Here is a 27,693-nt window from a genome sequence, read left to right on the forward strand (position 1 = left end):
AAGGTATATTTTGCTTCGTCTCTGCATGCAAAGTAAATACGTGCATTGAGACCGAGGAAAATACAAACAATATACCTACCCTTCCCGATATTCAGAAAATGTAGGGCAATACGGTTTTGTAAATGACCAGCTCAGATGTCTGATACGGGTGATAATATATAATATTACATTCAAATATTGTCAACAAGAATGAAAGAATTGGATTGACAACCGATTTAATGTGTAATATATCCATATTTGCGACTTATTTTGTCACAAGGGAGATACATCATACACACATGTATGAAACTATGAAATCATTTTGATTTCATGTAAATAACATAAGAAAAAGGAAAGTGGGGATATGGCATCATCCCCTACCTAATGAATATTCATGACGTGGTGCATGTAACTGTTATCACAAAGTGTCGCTAAACTTTAAAATCCAATTTCTTCATTATATCACATCAGATTTTAATGAAATTTACAGCATTTTGCTGGATGAATTTCAGCCTGGAATACCCCTTTAAAGAAGCAGTGAGACAGGGAAGAGAGAAAAAAGAAAGGAGACGAAGATGACGATTGGCAGAAAGAAGACAATGAGGGCGCTCGCTCTCTATCCTGTTTATTCTCCTATAGGAGGAGCTGCATCTTCAAACCATTCTGCTACTATAGTTGCACTGCTTTTCATCCATGCAATGTTTGTGTTAATAACCTCTATCGCCTGATCATATGCACGTGTAGCGGGACCAAGATCCTTGCCTTCTTTGAATGCAACAACCTGTATTTTAATACGAAGTTTGAAAAGAGGGGAAGAAAAATAATGAAGTGAAACAAGTTAAAGGGGACTCCCACCCATATAAAAACTTGTTTTTGAGGAAAAATAAAAATCAGACAAGTTGATAGATGAAAGTTTGAACAATATCGGACAAGCAATAAGAAAATTATGAATTTTTAAAAAGTTGTAAAAATTGGTAATCACTATAGTACCCATGGAGACTTCAAATTGGTTGCATATGTGATGTAAGGCAAGGAATACTCTTCCACTTACTCCAATACATGAAATACCTTAAATATGATTTTTTTTTCAAAAGTTTTACTTTAAATTGTATTTTTTATCTTTCATGAGGACATAAAACACTAACTGGGTTATATTTAGATTACTGCCCCAGGGGAATGAATACTTGGCAAAAACCAAAAATCCTTGTGAAATAAGGACATGGCCTATTTGAAATTGTCCACAGCCCATGTCATAATTTACTTAACTAGTTGCCAATTTGAAATCTACATAGTCTTAGGGACACTGATGGATCAGGGGGGGGGCAAATCCGGCCTGTACGCCCCCCCCCCCCTTTGAGAGGCACAATTAAAATTTGTAATGTAAAAGTGCCATTAAAACAGAAGTGTGCCCACTTTTGAAAGTGAAGACCTTTTTTTTTTGCTTTTCAATTTTGTTCTGGAGGAAATCTTCTTAATTTGGGGTTAACCCCCCCCCCTTTTTTTGCTTTTTTATTTTTTCCTCAGGAAAATGTGCCCCCCCCCTTTTGTAGGGATCTACTAACTTATCCGATTTAATTCAACTTTTTTCATTCTATTTTTTTTCTCCTTTCCAACACAACATTTTTTGTGTCCAAACTGGATTCCACTTGAACCCACAGAATAAAACCAGTTCACATAGGGATGTAAGAATTGAGTGGACCAGTTTCAAGTTAAAATGAGGAAAGTAAATGACATTTGTGAATCACAATCCAAAGCAGTGAATTAGTTTTCTTCATAGGGACATCATGTATTGCATTGAATAGTGTCTTTCTTAGGTAAATAAAAAATTGTTTTAAGTTTATTGATACCTTTACAGAGAAAGTTATTTTTAACATACCTCTTCAAGTTCCAGTTGAGTATTGAAATCTTCTGTTACCTCAGTGACAATATAACCTAAACCACTTGGACTTGTGCGATAACTGTGATAAACATACACAACACAAGATAAACGAAAGTTTATGATGAGGGAAGAAGGTAGTCTACCACTAATATGAGACACAGAGTGCTAAAAAGGCATCAATGTAATTATTTCAATGAATATGAATATTCCAGTCAATAATTTTTTTTGAAATCTTGTTTGTATTTTATGTTCTAAAACTTGTATTCTTCTTTCTTCAGCTTACACAATACATTCCAACTGCATTCTTTATTATTATTATTAAATAACAAAATCACTATTACTACTTTTATCAATATTGAGTACTGCTGCTGACACGTACCATACCACTACTTGTGCTAACCTATTACTGGTATAACTATTATTACTAATATAACTCCTACTACTGTGTACACATAGAATCAAGCAAAAAGAGCTCTGAACAAGCGCAGCTGACTATATATAAAAGCTGCATTATACAAATTTATGTTTATGTATTATTACTACTATTAATGGTATTACTACTACTTTTTTACTTACTAATCCACGTAGGTATCCCAGTTTGACCGCAGATAATCCCAAGCAATTGAACGTCCTATGTAGTTTCTTGACACACTGACAATGACTGTAGATGAATCTTGACTGCGCACGAGGTCTGTATCCAAGGAGTAATCCAGATATCTACAATGCGGTAAGGATGGGGATTAAACAAATAAACCTTGAATAGTAATCCCTTTCAGCAGCTTCAAAGTTATCCCGGGATGAAACAATTCTGTGCATCAGTGCGAGGTGCCATTGTGAGGTAATTTGTAATATCACAAATTTATATATATACAAACTTATTCAATCAGATTTCTTTTATCCCTCTTCCACCAGACACTGTTTGTTATTCGACCTGAAATTCCATTTGAAATCAATATCGTTATCATACTATGCTAGTTAATATACTTTTTTTAGTAATGCCAATAAAGTATAGGGAATTTGGAAATTACCAGCTCAAATACAATTAAGCCTAGGCAATAAGGAGAGAGGCAAGCTTGTGATGTAATGATAATTGCCTGATTGTATCTTTATTTAGATCACACCATTTTGCCTTACCCTTTGTGCCTAATTGAAAATTGATCACCAGGCAATATTGTATTATACTGCTAAAAATTCCCTGAAATTGGAGGTATGCATCATAGAAAAGAAATACAATATGCTGACATTATTGATCGCAGTCAAGAAAACATTCAAATACTAGTACATCCTTTTAATATTTTGGAAACAACACAGGTTTGTACTTTACTTCACTCCAACGATGCTTGGAGGACTGTGCCGTTTCATCGGTCTAAGGGAATAAACTGTATGCTCCACATTTTCAATTTCAATTAGTTGCATGTGGCAAGACAGAAAATTCATTACTCAAAGTAAAATGATCTCAATTAGAAATACAAAAAAAAACATCTTTATTAGTCTTACGTACTTCTGGGAGCATTTCATAAAAACAGTGATTTTCACTGACTACTGTTAGAAGCTTTACCAAAACCCTTGCATCTGATTGGCTCAAAGGAAATTTGTCTTGTGAAAATCATTGACTGTTCGATGAAACCCTCCCCCGACATACCTGCTTAGAATCCATGGTGCCTGAGAGTAGGAAAGAGCCACCAGCCATTTGACTTTCTCTGAGGAATCCGTGGTTTCTTGATACTTTCTCCAGCCAAACTCCCATTCTACCTGCCCCCCTTCTTGGATACCATAACTGTATACCACGCTCTTCAAGTTCGGGGAGATGCTAAATTATGAGGAGAAAATATAGGATTTGTATTGCTACTTCTCGATGAATAATAATAATGTGATAGCACGTTCTTATACAGTGCTTACATCTTTCTTGACACTTCTCGTGCTCTGTGATTATGGTTCTGGCTTTAGTGCAGATGCCTTCAAGGTGCTTTACATATATGATATCTTATATATAGGATTTCAAAAGTTACCCATTTTTCTACCTGGGTTGGGGGTGTCAAATGTAGAACACTGGCTTGGCAAAATGACACAAAGAAGTGTCACTGCAGTCTGCAGGATTCAATTGTTGTTCCAGATTCCCTTTCATAAAACAAAAGTCACACTCAGAGATCGCGCATTTCCAATAAATGACACAAAACTATGAAATAGCCTGCCAATGGACATAAGAAGTTCTCCATCACTAATACTCTCTTCAAATTTGAAATTGAAAACATATATCTTTGATTAAGAAAATTGCTGTGTCTGCATAGAATTAAGTAAAAAGTGCCCTGAACAAAAGCAGCTTAATATATTCATACAAAAGCTATGCTATGCAAATGTATGTTTATGTGTGTATGTATGATTCGTAAATAACACAAAAATATATGCATGAAATACAAATTTAAAGGAAAATGGAGAATGTGAGAATAGTAGTACGAAGTAAAATGTGAAGTTCAAGAGAAGTATAATAGGATTCAAAATGGGGAGTAATGGTAAGCTTTGAGGGAGTAATTTAAGTGCAGGGGAGTTTCCGAAAAAGCACAGTGGAAAGTGGGTAGTATAATGAAAGGTGTAATGTGGGGTTCATGAAGAGTAAGCTGCTGGGAGCAGAAGTGTTAAGAGCTAGGGGGCAAGGAGATGGCCATCCCTTTCAATTATTCAAGGAAAAGGGGGTAGGACTAAAAAAAGAACAGTACCAGTAGTTTTAAAAGAGAAGTCTGTACTGTCAGAAAAAATAGTAGGTTGATTAACATAGACACATAAATCTTCCAGTTGGATGAACTTGTATAAAACAAATTGGGATTTTCTACTCCATTGGGTAACATTTCAACAGAGCTGATGAATTGGTTAAAGGTCAAGTCCACCTCAAAAAAATGTTGATTTGAATCAATAGAGAAAAATCAGACAAGCACAATGCTGAAAATTTCATCAAAATGGGATGTAAAATAAGAAAGTTATGACATTTCAAAGTTTCGCTTTATTTATTTATTATTTTTAACAAAATAGTTATATGAACGAGCCAGTTACATCCAAATGAGAGAGTCGATGATGTCACTCACTATTTCTTTTGTTTTTTATTGTTTGAATTATACAATATTTCAATTTTTACGAATTTGAAGATTAGGACCTCCTTGTCTGAAGTACAAAATGTTAAAATAATGGAATTCCATGTGTTTAGGGAGGAATGAAACTTCATTTCACATGACAATGATGAGAAAACAAAAATATTTCATATAATAAAATACAAAAGAAATAGTGAGTGAGTCATGTCATCAGTTCCTCATTTGCATACGGACCGAGATGTGCATATAACTGTTTTTGTGAAATGAAGCGAAACTTTAAAATGCCATAACTTTCTTATTTTACATCCGATTTTGATGAAATTTTCAGTGTTGTGCTTGTTGATTTTTTCTCTTTTTATTCAAATCAAGTTTCTGTTGGGGTGGACTTGTCCTTTAAATACTACTGAGATCTACTTCCGTCTTGTACATTCCCTTGATATTCAACTGAGGGAAAGATCACATCATGTAGTCACCCTGCCACCCCCTGCATACCCAGGTGCTGCCCCCGGGGAAGCAAAATGAGAAACCCAATGATGAATGTAATGTAAAGCAAATGTGGAACAAAAGAGAAATGAAAATAAAGTGAAGTATGATATGAAATTATAATCATGGTTCACTTATTTCTTCTTTCACAACATTTGTACATAACATTGGTTAACAACATCATACATAGTACTTTTTACATCTTAAGTACTTTGTCACGCACACTTAATATCTTCAAAGATCATATTAAAAAGAAAAAGTATATATACATGTACAAATATGTCATGAAAGAGGAGGAGACCTTCAAGAAGCTGAGCTTGTCAAAGCAAGGTCCCCCAAAAGAGAATACATGGCATGAAATTTTAACTAGTTTAAAAGAGATAAGAGGTAAAATTTACCCAGAAAAAACAAAACAAAACTGCATAAAATCATGTGAGGTGAGGGAGTATTTACAAAGTAGATTTTGATATCTACAAAGGGAAAAGGTAAACAGGGGGATGAAGGATGGAGAGGGAGAGAAGATGAGAAGTATAATGCCAAACACTATTGGGGGTTCAGAGGGAGGTATACTGTAAGAAAAGTGGAGAAACAAATGTAAATATAAGCAAAACGTGAATTGAACTGTTGATCAATGGACTAAAGCTTACGGGTTAATCATGTAATCTGGTTCGTTGTCCACATTGTTTGCATCATTTGTCATGTATTGAGAGAACAGGGTGGAGGCCTGGTCCAAGCAATCTTGGTTGCGATATCTACACGACGTAGCGATTGCGTTTTCTCGGTTAAATCTAATGAAAGATATGATAATAGTCAAATGAAAAACTTTTAGATTATTCAATTATGTTGGGGGAGTCCATAAAGTAGGTATATCTGACCCCCAATATGCAGGATCTACCTGCGATTAATTTCGTCCCCTCTCTGTTTTTCATATGAAAAGGTCTAATGCTCTCACAATATCACAGCTTGAGTATTTCATGAGGTGAAGAATTTGATATAAACGGGTGGTCCGACATACTGTAAGGTTAACTATTTTATGGAAATGACCATCATCATTGATCATTAAATATCAAACATTTTAATATCAATGTTATATATCAATGAATTATAATAATTCTTTTCTAATGCACCCTCAATCAAGATAAGTAAAAATGGGAGATATGGTAATAACAAAACAGGTATATTGGTGTTCCTGTAGGTGCACACAGGTGTATATAGCAAATATATAACAAAAATTAGTGAACATGATGTTTCAATTGTAGTAGATCAGACCCGTATTCCAAGGCCTAAAGAATTTGAGTCAAATGGATGAGGATTTTTTCTTCAATTAAAAGTCACAAAATCTCAGAAATGACATGCATGTCCAGTAATTAAGTATATTAGATATAACATAACTAATCACATTCAGAGTGTTTTCTATGATTGTGAAACTAAATGAAAACATATTCTAGTAAATGACTTACTGATCAAGATGGGGATCGTTGTCTGGATCGTCAATCCATCCGAGACTTTCGTATAATGCTTGAACCTTTTCACGCATATATCTCTGTCAATTCAAATTTAAAGGAGGGGAGAGATGGGTTTAAGAAGGAAGGATGGACGATTGGGTCATGCAAAGTATACAAAGTTGAGATTTAAGGAATAAAAAGGAGACACTCAGTCTGTCATACCAATGCAGCGATTACACATCTTAGAAGTCTGTCAAAATATATATAACCTGCTGCAAAACATGGGAAAGGGGAGGAGGAAAAGAAAAAAGAGAATGATAAGGAGGAGAAGGCAAAGGAAAAGTAGAGGAAGAGAAGGGGAAGAATTAGGAAGAGGTGGAGGAGGAAGAAAAGGAGAATAAGGAGAATGAAAAGAAGAAGAAATAATATAAAGCAAAGAAAAAAATGAAAGGTTTAGGAATTGGCTAATAGCTGCTCAAGTCACAATTAAAAAAAGAAGAATTCTGCTTGTGCTTCGTTCTCTCATTTGGCCTAATTGTACACATACACAGCATGCTCATAATTACAAAAAAGGGGTTAGAACGTTGTTTATTATCTAAGAAATTTCAATTTGGGCTTCATGCTTGCATTATTTATTTAGGCCTTATGGGATGCTTAATCCTGTTATGTAAAAAAGAAACAAAGCTAAACTTAAACCTCATTCTTTAGGACACCCCCCCCTCAGCTTTTAGCTTCACTTCAGCCAATAAAGAACACTTTTCGATGGGGAAAGTTTTGCCCTGCCCCCCTCATTCTTTAGGACACCCCCCTCAGCTTTGAGCTTCGCTTCGGCCAATAAAGAAAACTTTTTAATGGGGAAGTTCAACCCCCCCCCCCCCCGTCCCCTACATTGGACAATGCTGGATCCATTCCTGATGTACATGTATAAGCAAAATTTAATATTTTCTTAAGCAAGGGAAATATTTTTCTCTTTTCGACAATAGTCTTCCGGTATCCTACCTCTAGTGGTCCATAACCGTAGTATCTGCTGAACATATCTCTAATGTATGAGATGCCTCCAAGGGTTGCTTCCCAAGGCACGTAGCCCTCCTCCTGCTCCATGTACAGAGTTAGATTAAGAGCAATGGGGTAATCCACTCGCCCCACCCGGGCCAAGGTGAAGGCATCATTGATGAGCTGGGCACGGTTCTCGGTCGGGAGTACCTTGGTATAGAGAGAGGACATTGAAAGGGAGGGGTCATTGTTATTTTTTTAATTACATAACACATCTCAAATAAATTTGCTCGTGTAAGGCTTTGATTCATGTGATTAAAATGTTTACTAGTTCCATGGAAATACAGTGTTCACATAATTTTTTTTTATTAGGCACAGCAAAATTAAACTCGTAATAAAAAATGTGATTCATTAAGTTAAACCGCCTCATTACAATTGTGATATGCTAGCACAGAGTAAATAACGGTGATGCTACTTAGAATGGAAATAATTATCATAGTAATGGTGTGGTAATATTTACATGCTAATAATGATAGTAATAATATTAGCAATAACAATAAAAAAAACAGCAATAATGAAAATAATGACAAGTAGAATATACTCTACTTTTTTCAAAATATGTTCATTTACTTTTTTTATTCCTATATTCCCTTAAGGTAATTTTATTTCAAAAATAAATACATCATTTGTTTAATCTTCTTGAAAAGCATCTTACCTTGTGGTCATTTGTTAACTGTTGGCTGAGGCGAGCCCAATTGTCATTGTCATAATTTACTCGATAATAACCATACTGTTTTATGTTTACAAGAAACCAATCATCATCACTCATGTTGTTCGAGACAGGTACAAGGGCTGTGGAAAGTTCGATATAAAAAAGGCGTATCACTCTAAATTACAAGGATTTGAAATAAATCCATTATGGCTATGAATAGTGACCATTCCATGCTGGGATTTAAGATTAATCCATAAAGACTTAAATGCGAATAAATTTGGATTTAAAAATCAATCTTTAAGATTTACATTTAAATCTTTAAGGATTGATTTTGAATCATAACATCGACTAGTCATTATTCACAGCGGTAATGAATTTATTTTAAATCCCTGAATTTTTTAATTTTTTTTTAATTTAATAAAAATATAAGATAAGATGATTTAAAGGCTGGCATTCAGAAAGAAAAAGCTACTAAGTTGATTGGAGGATGACAACATCGGATCAAAATTTAAATTATTTTGTATTGGCCAATAATTATATGCATACAAAGAAATTTGTTTTCCTATGGCTTTAACATACATATGATTATAAACAAGATGAAAAAAATAAATGCATCATAACAATAATGGAAAACTGTACATAAGTAGAATAATTTATTACCCCTGTAATATGTTTTTTTTCAATAGCTTAATACCTCTAACAAGTGGAGCAGTCTCGCAATTCAATCAAAGTTACATGGAAATTCAACAAATACCCCCAACATGGCCAAAGTTAAGTGACCCTAAATGACCTTCGACCTTGGTCATGTGACCTGAGACTCGGGCAGGGTGTTCAGTAATACTTGATTACCCTTATGTTTTATTTTCATGAACCAGGTCCATATACTGCACAAGTTATGTCCTTTAAAAAACTTAACCTGAGGTTAAGTTTTCGATGTTGATTCCCGCCCACCCCCTCCCCCATGGTCTAAGTTAAATGACATTTGACCCTGATTCTGTGATCATCTTCAGGCAGGATGTTCAGCAATACTTGATTAAACTTGTGTGCAAGTTTCATGAACTAGTTTCATATACTTTCGAAGTTATGATGACATTTAAAAAACTTAACCTTAGGTTAAGATTTTGATGTTGATTACCCCAACATGGTCTAAGTTCATTGACCCTAAATGACCTTTGACCTTGGTCATGTGACATGAAACTCTGGCAGGATGTTTAGTATTACTTGTTTAACCTTATGGCCAAGTTTCATGAACTAGGTTCATATACTTTCTACGCTATGATGACGTTTTAAAAAAATAACCTTTTTTGACGACTCCGCGGCTAAAATGCGGCGCCGAAATTCTCGCTAAATACTTCATATTATATTTAGTGTATGGTGATAAGATGTCTGCATACTGCTTTAAAACCCTATCCTAGTATATATACGGTATATAATCATAAAATAATCGTAAAATTTACATTTCAAAACCAATAATGAATGTGAAATTCCGGTATTAAAATATCATTTTTGTCGTTTACATACTTGTTGTCATGTATGGTTCCATCCAGATATTATCGGGTTCTTCGAAATTAGGGTCCGTCTCCTGAGTGTACGTAAGGTAAACATACCATTGGTATCTGAGATAAATGAGAAAAATCAATTAAATTGAAATTTGGTAATTGACAAGATTATTTCTAAATACACATTATTGAAAGATTTCCAGATTTTGTAGAAAAAGATTTTTTTTAAATATCCTCGTATTTAGCCCAAGGGGGCGTTTCATGGTTCATGAAAGGACTTTTCACTTCATCCAACAGTTACCGTAATAACAATGCTTCTAAGCCAATCAAAATCAAGGAAAATACGACAACTTGTGAGACAAAAATATTGTTGAAACGACCCCCAAGTGTTCAGCCTTTTTTCTTTGGTCTAGGATAGACGTTTTATTTTGTGATTTAATTTTAAGACTTTCTAAGGCATGAAAACAACAACATTAGAACATAATTCTAGCTATACAATTGGACTCAGATTGTAAAATAAATCAGAATTAACAGCGACTGGTTCATCTCCGTTTCCTTGTCTCTCATTCAACCCCCCCCCCCCACGGATCTCCCTCTCCAACTCTCTCCCTCTGCCTCTCCCTCTCTCTCCCCTCTTTCTCTTGCTACTCAAACTGTACATTTCGCATCCGGTACCTACTTTCCACTCCGGTGGAAATAGATATTGCCGAGTGGTTCAAACTCTATTGATCTATAAATATATTTTAACAATTCCCAACTCACCCCAGATCGGTGTATCTATCGTCGACCCCAGCCTCAGGGTTGATAAGGAAGTGTTCCTGGGAAGCATTGAAATGAGTTTCATTGAGGCGACGGACATTGACCACTGGGTAACCCATCTGAAGAGTCCAAGTGTCCATTATCTTTTTAACATCATTATCACCGATATTTTTATCCGCCTGTGTGGTAGAATAATGCAATGTAGCATAAAGTTACAGAAACGTTCTAAATCGTGTGTCTTGCTTTTGTTCCGGTGCGTCAGTTTTATAAGAAAATCTGTAAACTCTGTTTAAAATGTTAAGCATTTTTTTTCAGGCCGTCACTCCCATTGTTAAAGTTTTGAAACCGGTTGTTTAAAGCTTAAAAAACCTTAAAAAGCTTTAAAACTTGTTGTTAGAGTGACTAGGAAAATTGGCTTATGTTCTTTTTTCTTTGAAACAAAACCAAATAAATGAAATAGTGAAATCGATTAGTCTTCAGTGAAAACGCTGTATTCATCGTTCAATGTCTTACTTTATTTGTCAATATTCAAATGGCTCACTGAATTTATAAATCAATAGATGATTACATTCAATGTTTTCATTAGGCCTTTATTCTGGAGAATGGCAGATAGATAGATAGATAGACATAGAGATACATAGATACATAGATAGATAGATAGACATAGAGAGAGAGAGAGATACATAGATAGATAGATAGATTGATTGATAGATAGATAGATAGATAGACAGACATAAAGTATACATTTATACACAAACGCACCCTCCCTCAACCCCCACCTACCCCCCCCCAAAAAAAAAAAAGTGAAAGTGAGTGAGATAGAGGTGTATACACAATCATGTTTTGCTTGATGCGTCATTTGATAAAGTGACTGATTATACCTCTGTTAAAGCGTTCCATAGATCATCTGTTTTGGCATTATCTTCCCTGTGAGTTTGGAGATAGTTGTTCACTCCACTCGTGTAGACATCTTCCCCAAGGATATTGTTTAACATACGGTTGATCGATGCACCCTTTTAAATAAAATATATAGAAAAATAAGGTTTTAATTGATATGAGGCAGAATGTCTTTGACGCCACTTTTTCCGGAATTTTACAATCAATCAAGAACTTGTTTTGGTCATTGTTGATAAATTATGACAAGCCTTATATCAATTTAAACTTTTCAAGATCAATAAAAATGTCAATTCATTTTTGTCAATTCATTGTTGTTTTGGGGATGGTACTTAGGTCACATGATTTATGCAAATGTGATTTACATTTTGGCCAAGGGAAAATAATTTGTTTTTCCCTTGTTCTGTTATAAAGTCTTTGAAAATTATAGTTGTGTGGTAGGAAAAAAATGGGATCAAATTTCGGCACTTCATATGCCAGTCAATTGTAAATGTCGGCTCAATGCATAACTTTAATCCATGAACAGCTAAATGAAACACCCTGGGTCATTCAATCCCCCCGGGTATAAACAATCCTAAAATTACCTACCTTGCTATATGAAATTGAATCAAATATTTCGTTGATTTCATCTGGATGGTTGACAGGCACCTGCACCGGATGTGACGTTCCAAGTGCATCCGGTTCAAAAACTGACTGCAGATCTATAGTAACAAACTGCTCCCTCTTTTTGGAGAATCAAAGTATAATGAAATATGAGTAGTACCATAATTATTCCGTAGAACAAAGCGTGTTAAATTAGTTTTTGATATATAGAATAAATCTTACGAATGAATTCCATGGAATTTTGTTCACTTTACACTGTAGGAACTGTGGTGTTAAAACTGACACCAGTTGGTGTTAATAGAGACCACACCCTGAGGTGTTGAAATTACACCCTCAGCTAAAGATTGAACATAACACCAAAGATCGAGTGTAAATATAACAACCAAAGGTGTTGTAATAACACATGTAGGTGTCGAACTGTCAATTTAACACCGGTGTAAAATAACTGGCGTGGTCCTCTATTTACAAAAAGGCGGTTAACAACACAGTTTTTGCTGAGTACACATGAAGCTTATTGTTACGTCTTCCCTACCCCGCCAACTCCCCCCTCCTAGCCCTCCCATCCAGTCAAGTGAGAACTCTGAAATATCCCCCATTCCATTTATATCTTCCCAATTTCAAGTAGAACCTAAATTGATAAATTGTAGAAAAAAAATAGTATCATCATTATTCACAATGTCGTCGAGTTCTACTCCGGGGCAGTGCAAAGGTATTTTGAGAGGGGGCAAGATCCAAGATCATTTTTCTCAATTGAATCACAAGAGTAATAAATGATATATAAACCTTTTTTATACTCTTCCGTATTCACTCTTAGATTTTCTTCCTCTTGTTTCTTCTCTCTTTATTTCTCTTCACTTTCCCTCCCCTATAAGTCATCTGAGGTGGTCGCTCGCTCCCCCGCCCCATCCGAAGCGCCGCTCCTGGTTGATTTTACTTACCATTAGCCATGAAGGTTCAGCGTGATTCACACCGATGGTGCCCTCCATATAGGTGGCGAAACCTTCGTTAAGCCATAGATCATCCCACCATTCACACGTGACCAGGTTACCAAACCACTGCAATGAAAGAAAATAATGAAAAAAAGAACATATGATTATTGCTAATGATATATTCAAGAATTATATTTATGAAAAAGTTACGCCTGATTGTGATATTTGGTTCCATTACATTTGTTATCTCGCAATAGTATCTTGATATGACAGAATTTATCGTAATGGAAAGTCTGAAAGTGATGTGAAAACGCAACTACTTTCAGAAATGTCTTCTTTTTGGTAGTTTACCTATGGCATGTATAGTTTATCTTCCGACCAGCTTATATTTCCCTGTATAATATTGCCTACTTTATGACATATATTTCCCTGTATGGTCATTTCAAAACTACGGTGTAAATTTTGTGTTGTTATCACAATCATAGTCAATACTTATCATCATCATTATAACAGTACATGATTATAAAAAAGTGATGATAAAAAGTCAACAAATCAATATAAATTATATTCTTGTATTATTATTATGAACAGATCATTATTTAGTAAGGTTGTTACTGGGTTCGTTTTGAGCTGTTTATACACCTTTTCAGTTTTAGAGCTGTCCTTATGGTGTATTTAAGTGTCTTACAAAAATGTATTACACTCAAAATTTCAAAAATTTGAAATAAATCCATGCATATCGGCTATGAATATAGGAACCAGCCAAACATTGGATTTATTTCCAATCCCAATGATTTATATAAAAAAACTCAAAGGATTTTTCTTCAAATCTCAAAAGAATTTAGATTCATTTTTTTTAGATTAAATGTATTGTTTAACGTTGTGAGCAGCCGATTTAAAAAATCTCAAACCAAGATGAAACATGTGTACAAGTACATGTATTAGAACTAAAAAACCCTGAAAACAACCATTATTGAGAATGAAAAACTAAGACTACAAGGCAAACCCTGATTTTGTAAATAGGTGTCTTATAGACGCCTAAATAGTACACATAAGTGTATGGGATGAAATTAAGATGGTGTTTCCGGTCACTTTATATTTCAATTTTTGAAGCACTAAATAATTATTTTCGAACGCAATTTTTCTGGGCTTCATTTTTGTAACATATCACAGACACAGGTGACAAGTATGACCTAGCTCAGATTTTATAAAAGTCAAACCAATGTCAACCAATCACATTAAGATTCAGATCCACAATGTTTAAATCTAAACCTAACGTTCGACTGGTCAGAGGTCCCCTATTCAGAGCTTATCTGGATTTCTGTTTAATCCTTGAAATTTAGGGCGTAGTTCTGACAATGACGAACATACATCGCTGGGGGGGGGGGGGGGGGGCGTTTCATGAAAGGACTTGTCGGACATTTATCCGACAAGTACCAGTTTATCCGACAGTTACCATAGGAACAGTGCCTCTCAGCCAATCAGTATCAAGAAAAGGTGTCAGATCTGACAACTCGTCGGATGAAAATATTGATGAAACGCTCCCCTGAATTCGGATTCATCTATACAAATAAAGGCCTAATCATAACTGTTAAAAACCTGTTTCATAACAATGCAAAACATTGATCATTTGTGTATGAATATATTTACCATATGAGCAAGTTCATGTGAGACCACCTCGGCAACACGTTGTTTGTTACTTGCCGAGTTGACTGCGCTATCGTAGAGCAGGTTTGTTTCCCGGTAGATGATGAGGCCCCAGTTTTCCATGGCGCCTGCCGAAAAGTCTGGCACCGCGATCATGTCTGTGTTAAGAGAACAGAACTGCGATGTAATCACCACTTCCAAAGTTGTTTGAACGGCCATAAAAGTATACAGTGTAAAAATAACAAGACGACGAATAACACGACAAAAGAGAGACTAACATGGACACATTACAGACTCCAGCAAAGCAGTACCAATTGAAAAGAGTTATCAAAATAAAAATACATAATCAACTCAAGTAGCTCATGATTGAGAAAAATAATATATGATCCGACTATACAAAGCGCTTATGGCTGCCAAAACTACAGTGCGTATCAAAAAAAAGTTTACACTTTGAAAAAGCCCTGGAAATAAAAATGTATACAACATTTGGGTAATTTTTTCACTTATATTCTTGGCTTTGAGTCATCTATCCAATGAAAGTAAAAGCTTTGACAGAATGTTACACTTGAGTGAGTACTGTCCATTTTCGTAAAGCTCGCAGATCTGTTTGCACAGAAATGCTCGTTTTTACACTGCGTCAAGGGGAAAGGGCGAAATCAATCTTACCCTTCGAAACATTTCTCATACATTTCCCTGCACTTTTAGTCCGTTGAAATAAAACGGATACATTCAAGCATTCTGTAACAATTTTTCCACCCAAATTAAAATTTCAACACTTAGTAAACACATCCTTTACCCTTTTTGTGCCAGCTGGATCTGGGGACACAACTGAATCTGAACAAAAGTTTATATCAGACATCTCCAGCAATTTTTCACTAAGTTTTTATCATTTCAAGTATGTTTAAATTTCATTTTTCATTTAATACTTGTATCTCCACACTTTTCCCTAACTTTACAATGATTAACAAAATGAAAATCACTCCCAAGCTATTTCATGTAAATCACAGCTCAGTGTAAAGCAAAAATCGTCACGATGGCCTCGGTATGTGGGGAGTAGGGTGGGGCGCAATGCACTCTTCAAAGTGTTTTGGGCAAGGAAACAAGTTTAAAAAGGTAAAAGATATCTTCAAATCAGTTTTACTAGCCAAATTCCACGTGTTCTTCATTATTAAGGTCTACTTTTATTCGCATAACTATTTCAAAGTTCTGCGCAAATCATTTTTCATAACTTTTTATAAGTAAGTGGTGCTCACTCAAGCGAAAATATTTTTTGACAGTTATATCGTCATTTGCTGAAATGGAGCTGTACCAATGTTAAAATGTGGAAAAATCTTCAAGATATTACAAATGTATAATTTTACAGGATTTTTTATAAGTGTAAACTTTTTTTTGATACGCACTGTAGAGGGATTCCACCGAACAAAAAGAAAACTTTTGGTTTGAAATTAAAATGCAGTGATATATGTCAGTGCACCGAATTTGTAAAATAACAAAAGACCACCATCACGTATACATACTAATTCGGGTACCGTGTTTATTGTAATTTCTTTCGGCATGTATGGGGGTGGCCGTCAAGTATGCCTAACAAAAGATAATCAACACACTGACATAGCAACACACCTGCCTTATTACATAATCCAAAAAAAGTGATTTTGTTCTCATTTGGAATCCCCAAGTTATTGGCCGCCATTAAGAGCGCTCTGGAGTCGGATTTATCTTAAGGAGCGTGGAGTCTTATCAATATATCTTTATCTTTCTTTCTAACTATCTATCTATCTATTTATCTATCAGTACCTGTCTATCTATCTACCTACCTATCTATCCATCCATCTACTATCTATCTATCTATATAAGATCACATTTCCGTCTTCATCGTCATCATTGAAAATACATATGTCTTTATCGTGCTGTGCCGCTTGAACTATACAAAATCACTGTTTGGTAACATTACCGAGAAAGTGGCAATTTCTCAAATTAATGTGAATAGAATAGTCCGGAAGCAATGACCTGTGAAAAATGAGTTCGTGCAACCCACACCACAGAAAAGGTCTAATACCATAGGTAGTTAGTATGGACCCTTTAGATTACTGCTATAGGTAAATAGTAGTCTCATATTGTAGTATCACTTTTTTATACTACCGTTGAATTTAAAGAGCAATGTAATATAGCAAAAAATGAAAAAAAATCAATAACTTTTAAGGGGAAGGTGAAATATAGCTTGCCGTATCTCCGCTTGTTTATGTAAAAAAATATGTCATTCATGTAACCAAATGTTGCTGGGTGACAGCTCTAATGTTACAGCAACATTCAAAAGTGAAATTGAGATATCGAACTTCAAAATAGGAATACACTTATGGCCAGTGTCCATTTCCATCTCAAGTAGATATGAAAACATAGAGACGAAAATTGATTTTTGTGTTTGAATATGCGCCGCTCTGTAAAACTATACCTGGATTAAATATGCGTTAGTCATAACAAGTTGAAGATTTTTAAACATATTCAGATATTATATTCTAACTACCCTGCAGGCTGCTATTTACAATTGTAGTGCTGTTAATTATCCATCTCCTGAAAAAATCCCAAAGGAACTAATTCAATTAGAATTACTTTTTACTGGCGATATAATCTGATACAAATATATCTGTATAATGTTTTAAAAAAATTGCCAAAATCTTCATTTTGTTATGAATAACGCATATTTAGCCCCACTGTTATTATAGAGCGCCTCTTGTTTATCAACACAAATCTCACTACTTAAGATGGAAGTGGATATTGGCCATGAGTGTATTCCTATTTTTGAAGGTTTGATATCTCAATTTCACTTTTGAATGTTATTGTGACGTTAGAGCTGACACCCAGCAACATTTTGATACCTGAATGACGTATTTATGACATATACAAGCGGAGATATGGCAACTTACATGTCACCTTACCCCTGAAGGTTATTAATTTTTTTTCAAAATCTTGCTATTTTACATCGCTCTTTAAATTCGAATGCAGAAAAAAGGTGATACCACATTTTGAGACTACTACCTACCTAGCAGTAATCTAGAGTGTCTATACTACCCCCCCCCCATGCATGGTGTCAAACCTTTTCTGTGGTGTGGGTCGTACGAACTCCTGAGATTGAGCCCCTATGAGAATTTGCTAGAAACGGAGGGGGTATTTTACGTGGATTGTATGAAGAATGAGATGACCATACCTTGTTTTTCAAGCGGGAAAGATATATTAAAGTACTCTTCGAAGTATGTGGTGAGGTTAGACCCGATTTCCAATGAGTATTGTGTATTATTGACAGCCTCCGGACGTGACCATACTCGTAACTAGATTGATTTAAAAACAAGAAACATGACATTGAGCATGTCTTTCGTGAAAGAGCACAATAAAAGTGTTTTCCCGATTGGTTTCTCTTTCTTTTCGTTTGTTTGTTTTTTTTTTGCAGGAGTTTCTGCATTTTATTCAGAAATCAATGATAGATTAACATGTTCACATAATTGAATGAATACAAATCAAATGTGACAATTTAAAAGATACAATGTAAATAATACAAACAAGACTGGTAATTAAATCATACCTAAGCATGTGATATAGTTCGGTAAAATACAGGGGCCAGCTATTATAAGCACAGAGGTGCTTGAAGCAATAGCAGCCAGGAGAGGGGGCTACATGAAAACCATCATAAATTATATTTGATAAATTGATCGTCGCGAAATATAAGATTTAAATATATATATATATATATATATATATATTGGTATAAAAAAAAATTGGTAAAAAGAAGTGCAAGTGTGTGCATGTTGGTGAGTGCAGGTGAATTAAATTAGGTATACTCAGAAATAAGAAATTTTTTCAACGAAGCTTTAAACGAATAGAGATGTACATTGTTTTATATCATGTGGCAATGCATTCCAAATGTCTGGGCCACGGTGGCGTATCGTCTTATGACCGAGTAATATTCTTGGGTTGGTTAAGTGGAGATCTGTTGAATGCCGTGTTGGATAATTGTGAATGTCTTTGTTGTAAACCAAAAAAATTGCGAAATGGAATCGGTATTGTATTGGATGAAAATTTAAACATAAATATGGCCGTTTGATAAATGTTAATATCTTCAATTTTCAATGTTTTTAAGTTGTGAAATATTGGATCAGTATGTGCAATGAAATGTGAATGAGTACATATGCGGAGTGCTTTCTTTTGGAGACGGAAAATCCTTTCTATTTTTACCTTACTACCATACCCCCATACTAAGTTGCAGTAAGATAAGTGAGATAAAACGAACGAATTATAAAGCATAAATAATGATTTTTGGGAGAGATAATATTTTAATCTAAACAAAATTCCTATTCCTCTGGATGCCATCATGCAAATATTGTGAATGTGACTGTTCCAGGTTAAATTTGACTCAATCCATACACCTAAAAATTTGGTTTCTTGTTTTTCAATGATAGGGATGTCATCTATGTATATATTAAGGAACATATGTTTAGTTTGAATGTGTTTAAAATACATAAAATTTGTTTTGCTTATATTTAGGGAGAGTTTATTAGCTTTAAACCATTTTGATAATTTCTTTAATTCTAAATTAAGTGTCGGGACGAGTATACTTAAGTCTTTGTGGGAATAGAAGACATTTGTATCGTCTGCAAATAAAACATATGTTAATTCTCGAGATGCATTTACAATATCATTCATTTAAATCAAAAACAGCAAGGGACCTAAAATCGATCCTTGTGGTACTCCACATTTCATAGTACAAATATTGGATGTTTTTTATTTGAAAGAAACATAATGGCGTCGATTACTTAAGTAATCTTTGAACCAAGTGAAAACAACCCCCCTGATTCCATATCTCTTTAATTTAGAAAGTAAAATGCGGTGATCCATAGTATCGAATGCTTTTGATAAGTCCATAAAACCCCCAACATTGTGTTCTTTTTTAGAGAGAGAATCAGATATTTTGTCGAATAATTGTAAAATTGCATAATTGGTTGAGTGATTCTCTCTGAAACCATATTGATTTGGAAATAATATATTGTTATTGTTCAAAAAGGAATACAATCGTTTGTAAACTACTTTTTCAAGAATTTTAGAGATACTCGGTAATAAAGATATTGGTCGGTAGTTGGAAGTGAGACATGGGTCATCTTTCTTATATATTGGTATTATTTTTTGCAATCTTAAGCAGTGAATCGGGAACAATGCCATGATACAGAGAGAGGTTAAAAATATGCATGAGCGGTGAAGCTATAAAGTGAATTATTTGTTTTAATAAACAGACACTTATTCCATCATGCCCTGAAGATTTAGTTGGTTTCAAAGACCTAACAATTTCTAAGATCTCATGAGTGTTAGTCGGATTAAAAATAAAGAATGTTCCGGAAAGTCGTTTAAGTATTCAGAAAAATCATTATCATTAGATACTATTTTTTAAGCTAAATTTGGACCGATATTATTGAAGAAGTTATTAAAGGCATTAGCAACATCATTTGGGTTTCGCAAGTGTTGAGCATTTTCTACGAAATTGATGTTATCATAGTTTTCTTTTTTCTTACCTAATATCTCATTTACAAAATTCCATAATGAATTTTTATTATCTTTGTTATTTTCAATTTCATCAGAAAAGTAAGATTTGCGAGCTCGGCGAATAACTGAAGCTAATTTGTTGCGGAATTTTTTGTATTTATTTATGTTTTGAATTGTAGGCGATTTAATGGATATTTTATAAAGTCTATTCCGATTGAATATGGATTTAATTATACCTTGTGTGACCCACGGTTGTTTGTTCTTCTTTTTACTCGATTTAACTCTTAGTAATGGCACGTTTTTATCATAATAATAAAGAAGTTTGTTTAAGAATATTACATAAGAGTCATTTGCATTTTGTTCTAGGTAAATATCATGCCAATCTTCTTCAGCCAAATCTACCTTAAGGGATTCTATATTACGTTGGGTTTCATTCCGTCTGGTTATGTTTTCTTTGTCCCTAGGTTGGTGAGGGCGTTTGTCATTTGGATACATTGCAAAAATAGGCAGATGGTCTGAAATATCATAGTATATTATTCCATTATCACTTTTATCAAGTGCATTAGAAAAAATATTATCAAGTATTGTATTTGATATGTTAGAAATTCTAGTTGGTTTATTAACGAGATGTTGTAATCCAAATGATGATAATAAATTAGTAAAATGTTGACCTATTGTAGTATAGGGAAATGACAAATCAATGTTAAAGTCGCCCATGATATAGATTTTTTTGTTTTCTCGAGAAACTGATTCAAGACTAGATTCCAATTCATTTAAAAATATGTCAGCATTATTGGTTGGGGGTCTATAGATTACACCGATTATTTTATTCTTATTTTTAGCGTTAGAAATTTCAATGAATAAGGATTCCATATTTTGAAGTTCAATATCATGTCTTACTTTGTAATTAAGATCTTTATGTACATAGAGAGCGACACCTCCTCCCTTACCAACTTTTCTATCTATATGGAGGAAATTGTAATTATCAATGTTGTAAATTGGAGGAGACATTGGATGCAACCATGTCTCCGTGAGACCAATAATAGAAAATGGAAATGTGTTTAATGTGGATAAAAATTCGCAGAAAGTATCAAAATTTTTTTGTAAGCTTCTTATATTTAAAAGCATTAAACTAAAGTAGTCGGGAATATCACTTTGAGCTAATTTATGAAAAGCCTTATTAAATTCACTGGCTGTATAATATTAACACTGGGGTGAAAAGGTTTCCCCGTTTAATACGTCTGCTCTATTAAAAGAGAATAAATAAGATTCTGTTTGCAATCGTTGAAGAAGTATCCGAGGTGCGTGGTGCATGTGAGTGCAAATATGGGTGTATGCCAGAAGTATTGAAGAAAGTGTTATACATGTTCACTTATGTGTGACGATCTGACAGACTCGGGCTGGTGCTTACATCATTGTCATTAAAACAAGTTATATGGTGGATCTTTGAAGATATTGATATATCTTTATATAATTGTCCAATATTTGGTAAAAATAAGTTTTAAAGATAATATGAAATTGAAATGACTTTTTAAAACGTTAATACAATCAACAGCTGGTAATAAAGATTTTTTCTTTCCAGACGGTATGGCGATTTCATTACATCATAGTGCCTTAAATGATTAATGTGCTTTACATTATTCTTCACTTACAGCAGGTCTATCTTCTGCATAGGCATATCTATATGTATATACAGTGAATGGGGGATAGTCCATCTATAGAGTCATTAGCTCCAACAAATACAATAATCAAGAGCAAAATGTGATTGTTAATGAATAAACAGGCGTCTTCAATTTGAATAGAAAGTTTCTTGCCTCTCAGAGATAGAAAAAAATAGGAAATTGCCATCGAACTGTGAATGGGATTGGAATGCACATAGAAAAGCATTTACTTCTGTGTCAGCAAGCCATGAATGATTGAGAATGTATATTAGGGCAATACAGGCATTGCTGTGATTAAAAAAAAAGTACGAGATCAAATATATACATAGCAACGTCTCAATTGTTATACAAATAGTGATTTTTTTTAAAGTCGTTTTTTTTTTAAAAGTCGTTGTTGAAGTAGCCACTATGAACTCTGCAACACAGATCATGTTCCAGGCTTCCAGCAACTTGTGTTGTTTTTTTTGGCAGATGTTTGTCATTTTTATCAGTGTTGTGTAGTTGATATCCACCGCATAAAATTAAGACTTTGTGAACATTAATGACTAATAAATGAATTCGAGAGTAATGTTAAAGGTTGGTTCCAGGACGGTGTAAATTATCATATCTGATTGATACTCGTCTGTCAAAACTCAAACAACACACCACCCATATATTCACACACACCCACACACACACATCAGCATGCATAATCGATCAATGGCAGAAATAAAAAGGGGCCAAAGCGACAACTCACCAGAATATCATTGTCCGTCCATGTTTCCAGCTTATCGAAGTAACCAACAACGAAAGCCAGGAGGTAAGTCGACATCTTGGGCGTTGGTAGATATCTGGAGATCGTCCATCCTTCGATCTCGCTCTCGTTCGTTCTCGTTTCCATGCCGTTGGAGAGGGCAACCATGTCGTCACGGTGCTCGATCTCAGTTCGGAAGACGGCCTTGAAGTCGGGTTCGTCGAAACATGGGAGAGCTTGACGAGCACTGGTAGCCTGCATCTGGGTTGTGGCTAGCCATCTACAAAGTGGAAAGAGGGAGGGAAAGGGGGAGGGGGTTGGGAGAAGAGGGAGAGTGAGAAATTGGGAGCGAATGAGATATCACGAAGAGGAGAAAAAGATACTTTATTTGTGCTTTGTGCCCCTTTGTGCGCCAAAATGAATAGAACTTGTATGAGCAGGGTTGGATCCAGCATTAACTTGAGGTAAGGAGAGGGGCGCTTTTTGAAGAAAAAATGACAAGGTCAAGCGTCAAGGTGCATTGGTTTTGTAAAAATTTGCCAGCTGTTGTTTAAGAGTTTGATGTCTCCTCTGTAAAGCGACAGTGCTTCCTGAAAGTAAGTACCTTTTCGTATTTTTTAGTTGCTGATGTTTATTGAAGTAAAAACATATTTCTTCTCGGGTTTAAGAATAGTTTTCTGTTTTAGTTATAGATTTGGGTCTCTGTGTGTGTGTTTAAGAAATTTGTCTAAAATTTTTTCTGTTTAAAAAAGAATACAAAAAATTCTGATTCCAACATATAAATCAGACGAGTTGATAAAATTCTCTTATTTCCCCCAATATAGGTGTAGTCTACTAGCCACCTGTTTTTTTTTTTGGGGGGGGGGATTTTCTTAATTCCCTTATTACACTGTATATTAATGCAATATTAAATACAATACAATAATGCAATATGATGTGTGCAAACATAATATTTGTAATATTGTTACATTCCATTCAAAATTACTTGTATTGGATAATTTGTTATACCTTGTTTTATGTTATGTCACTTCGCTTTTCCTCAAATGTTCCTCAAATCGTATGTTTTATGACTTTGTATCATTGTTTTTAATAGAATATTGGCAGATGCCAATGATGTACCAATAAATTCATTTTGATACAGTTCATGTATTTTGTGCTGTTTTTTTTATAAATGAACTGAACAAGTAAAAAAAAAAAAAAATACTCTGGACTTTTCAAAAAGCAAAAGAAGATAAAGAAAGAAATATATATGCCCACCTTGTTTCATTTCCTTGCTGGTAACTGCTACGGTAGAATCCCGACAATCCCGCTCTTAGTTGACCGAGGTATTCGATATATAAGACATAATCTTTACCCGCTTCAAGATAACTGTCAAGATTGAAATGAACGAATTCGTACTTCGCCTCAAGCGTATGGCCACTGATAGAAATATCATTTCCGTCGGTATCGCTTAAAGTGTAGATATCGAGTTCGATATCTAGTAAATGAAGTGTGATAACGTTGGTTGCTACATCACATCTGAAGTGTATTGTAACTCGTCCATCAAACGTGAATCTTTTGTCTTCTCCGCCATCCTGGATGACAAGATAGTGAAAGGGGCAGTCATTGTCAATCCATTAACATATCATAACATAATGATGTGGCGGTGGTGATTTTTTTTTTACCTCATTGCTAAGAAAGCATAAATGCCTATAAGCATAGAACCATATGACCGAAATGAGGATAAACGTCTTACCAAAGGGCACAAAAGAACCAAGTCATGCAAGTGCGAATCGAACCCGGGTCACCGGAATCCAAACCCCCGCTCTACAGATCGAGCTATACATCACGCATCAACACGTGTGCCGTTCTAGGACCTCTTGTCATTGGACCCCCCCCCTTTCCTGGATAATTACTCCGATGATAATGACAGCTGGCATCTACCCCTCGATAGAATCTCGTCCCCCCGTGCCAACCTAAAAACCCGTTGTTACCCATCCTTATATAGCAAACCAACTTATTCTAAGGTAGTCATCCATAATAAAAGATGTCATCAACTAAACTGATCCTTTGGGATTTTTTCAGGAGATGGATAAAGGACAAGGAAGAGGAATGAGTAGGAGGAGGAAGTGTTCTGGAGGGTTTTGCGGGGCTGTTCCAGGAAGCTAGATGTTTTTAAGCTATCACATGATGCAAATCTTTAATGTGAATATAGATTAACGTGCATCAGTCGACCTTAAATATGCCGAATATTCGTCCTAGTCGAAGCATTTTAGACCAGATGTGTTATATATAATGTGTTATATATAATACACACACCGAAGTCGAATTCCTCCCTAGCTGAACATAATTATTTCTGTGATCCAATTCAAGTTAGCTTGCAAAGTTATGTATTATTCAGTTTGCCTAATACATAAACACAATATTTAAGAAGGTTTTCGGCTGAAATAATTATGCTACAATAACAGACAGAAGAATAATGAGTTCCTTACTTCTGGATAGAGGTATGGTCTAAGGTAAAGATCGTAGGAATCCGGGATGAGATCGTACGATAATCGTCCATTCCACGGCTCTTCGGTCGGGGCTATCGTCGTCATGTCCCCTTCTGTTGTTCTGCGTGGTTCCGTAACGGGTGGTTCTGTTCGCTCTGGGGTCATCCTCGGTGTCGTGGTCATGGGCTCCTCTGGAGGCTCGGTTACTCGGACCTCATCACACGATCGGTCTGGTAACAAGGCACACATGCATCCTACAGCTGTTATCACGCAGGCTGCCGTGACGCCGATGAACACCAGTTGAAATGTTGTCAGGAAAATGCCACCGCTTTCCTTATCTTCCTTCTCAGCGGACTCGATATTAAACTCTTGTTTAGTCATCCTCTCCTCATTCACACAACTTACTGCACCATTATAGAAAATATAGAAAAACGCCGAAATAGTTAAAAAGAAATATATTTGTAATTTCTCTTTATCTGACGAATTTAGGTTCGTTCAAGGTTGACCGGTCAGTCGTGTTTTCCCAATTATTTATAGGCCTTATATCTGCACTGAGATTTACTCATAGTCATAATACTATTCTCTAGCAATATGAATACATTTTTTTTCGATGATATTGATTGACGATCCTGTTGACCATCATGATGAAGATGATGATTACAATCACGGTACCGGTGGTAATGGTGATGATTTGGTGATGACGACGGTGACGATTACAGTGGTAATGATAAGGATTATGACGATAAAGTATTGAGACTATCGACGATCATGAATCTGGTGGTATGATCGTGGCGTTGGTGACAGTGGTTCTACGGGTGGTGGTGGTAATGATAGTGATGATGATGATGACGACGATGATGATAATGACGTTGAAGCCTGAAGATGGCGAGAATAACATTAATGATTGACCTGCAACAATAATTCTGAAGATAACTGAATTGTTACGAGGTCGTGGTTGTGGTGGAGGTGGTGGTGGTAGTGGTGGCGCTGCTGCTGCTGCTGTGGTGCTGATGATGATAACGATGATGAAGATGAAATTTGTTGCTGATGGCAATGGTAATTAAAATATTGCCGATGGTGGCTTTTAAGATTAAAAGAAATAAGAAATCTCACAGAATAATATTGCAAATGGAACTAGGAAATTTGACACGATAATAGTTTTAAATCATAAAAAATGGTTTCACAAATTACACCAAAAAAATATATTCTCGTCAACGATTTTCAGGCTCCCAACTTTCCTATACACCAACTATTCACAACACGCAGAGTGACTATGATTTTGATCACATTTACATATAATAGATTAATATAGTTAATGATTATGGGCGAAAACAATAATGGTATCAAGTATAAAGGTCGAGTAGATCATTGCTAGGCGAAATTATAATATAATTTATCAAGTTGAACTATGAATGGGCGATTGAGGGAGGTAATATTATGACATGACTATACATACCATAAACGTTTACAGATGTGATCGTATTTGACATCACAATTCTGCATATGATATTATTGTGAGGCCGGGGTGTGACTCGAAAACATATTCAAGAGTTAACATAAATAAAAACTTGAAATGACTTCGTTGAATTGAATTCTAAACAAAAATTTTCATTCTGAACAATGAATCATATATTTCTAAAAAGTAACCCGCATATCATTGCGCATCCAAGATAATTTAGTAAATATAAGAATTATGATTTCTAAAATGTTAATCCTCATAAGATTACCGCAATATTCAAGCCTTTGAAATTGAAGACTATTTGTAATTCTTCCCCATTTTTTCAGTCATTTATAAATATGAAACACACTTGAAAGAATATAAGCTTGTAGGGATATTGATCATTACGTTAAAATGACAGGCAGATGCAAGATTATCTCTTTCATACGGGGCAGATATGGTCATAAATTCCAATACAGTCTAATAAATTCCAAATTAGTCCAATTCCATTTAATTCAGATCAGTCTGATTTTCAATTCTACTAGCAAAGAAAAAACCCTAAATCAATTGTGTGTATTCTCATATGAGGTATAACTTCAGGCAGATGACTTTTTGATGAGATACCTTATCTTCTTGTTCTAAGGTTTCTCTTATTTTACCTGAAAATCCACCGTATTATCCCGCGAATTACAAAAATGCATCCGTAACCCCCAAAATATATCCAAGATGACTCCATATGGCTGGGAAAATCATATTTTACTTGAATGATAACTCATCTTAATTTTCACAGACAATATGGCGTGTGTCTCATACACAAGGTATCAAAGTATGGTGTTTGGTAAGCCTACTACATACTGCCCTTGATATTAAATATTTGACGAAAAATTCTTACCTGTGAAAACAAATTGGCTTCTTAACACAATTCCTTGCAGCGTTCTTGTCCGATTGAGCTTCTTGTCTGAAGT

General features: G+C 35.0%; 1 protein-coding gene across 1 annotated transcript; it reads right to left on the reverse strand.

The window, feature by feature from the left end:
- Nucleotides 1-86: 86 nt before the first annotated feature.
- LOC121425522 (aminopeptidase N-like) lies at nt 87-27,693 on the reverse strand. Its single transcript, XM_041621599.1, has 19 exons — nt 27,621-27,693; nt 25,291-25,694; nt 24,077-24,393; nt 22,823-23,099; nt 18,105-18,225; nt 14,906-15,060; nt 13,265-13,381; nt 12,312-12,446; nt 11,711-11,842; nt 10,833-11,008; nt 10,093-10,187; nt 8,575-8,711; nt 7,866-8,069; nt 6,882-6,964; nt 6,069-6,209; nt 3,501-3,668; nt 2,435-2,575; nt 1,856-1,937; nt 87-760 (listed from the first exon to the last, which is right to left on the reverse strand). The coding sequence occupies exons 2-19, from the start codon at nt 25,669-25,671 to the stop codon at nt 605-607; spliced, it is 3,018 nt and encodes a 1,005-aa protein (XP_041477533.1). The 5' UTR covers nt 25,672-25,694; nt 27,621-27,693; the 3' UTR covers nt 87-604.

The sequence above is a fragment of the Lytechinus variegatus genome, chromosome 12 (genome assembly GCF_018143015.1).
Source record: "Lytechinus variegatus isolate NC3 chromosome 12, Lvar_3.0, whole genome shotgun sequence".
NCBI classification, from domain to species: Eukaryota; Metazoa; Echinodermata; class Echinoidea; order Temnopleuroida; family Toxopneustidae; genus Lytechinus; species Lytechinus variegatus.

What these genes read in the sequence shown, in the direction of transcription:
- LOC121425522 (XM_041621599.1), bottom strand. Translation starts at nt 25,671, where the DNA reads ATGACTAAACAAGAGTTTAATATCGAGTCCGCTGAGAAGGAAGATAAG. An exon ending in AGTTAACAAATGACCACAAG is followed by an intron (nt 8,070 to 8,574) that starts GTAAGATGCTTT and finishes CTCTATACCAAG; the next exon opens with GTACTCCCGACCGAGAACCG. An exon ending in TGGGATACCTACGTGGATTA is followed by an intron (nt 1,938 to 2,434) that starts GTAAGTAAAAAA and finishes TGTTTATCACAG; the next exon opens with TTATCGCACAAGTCCAAGTG.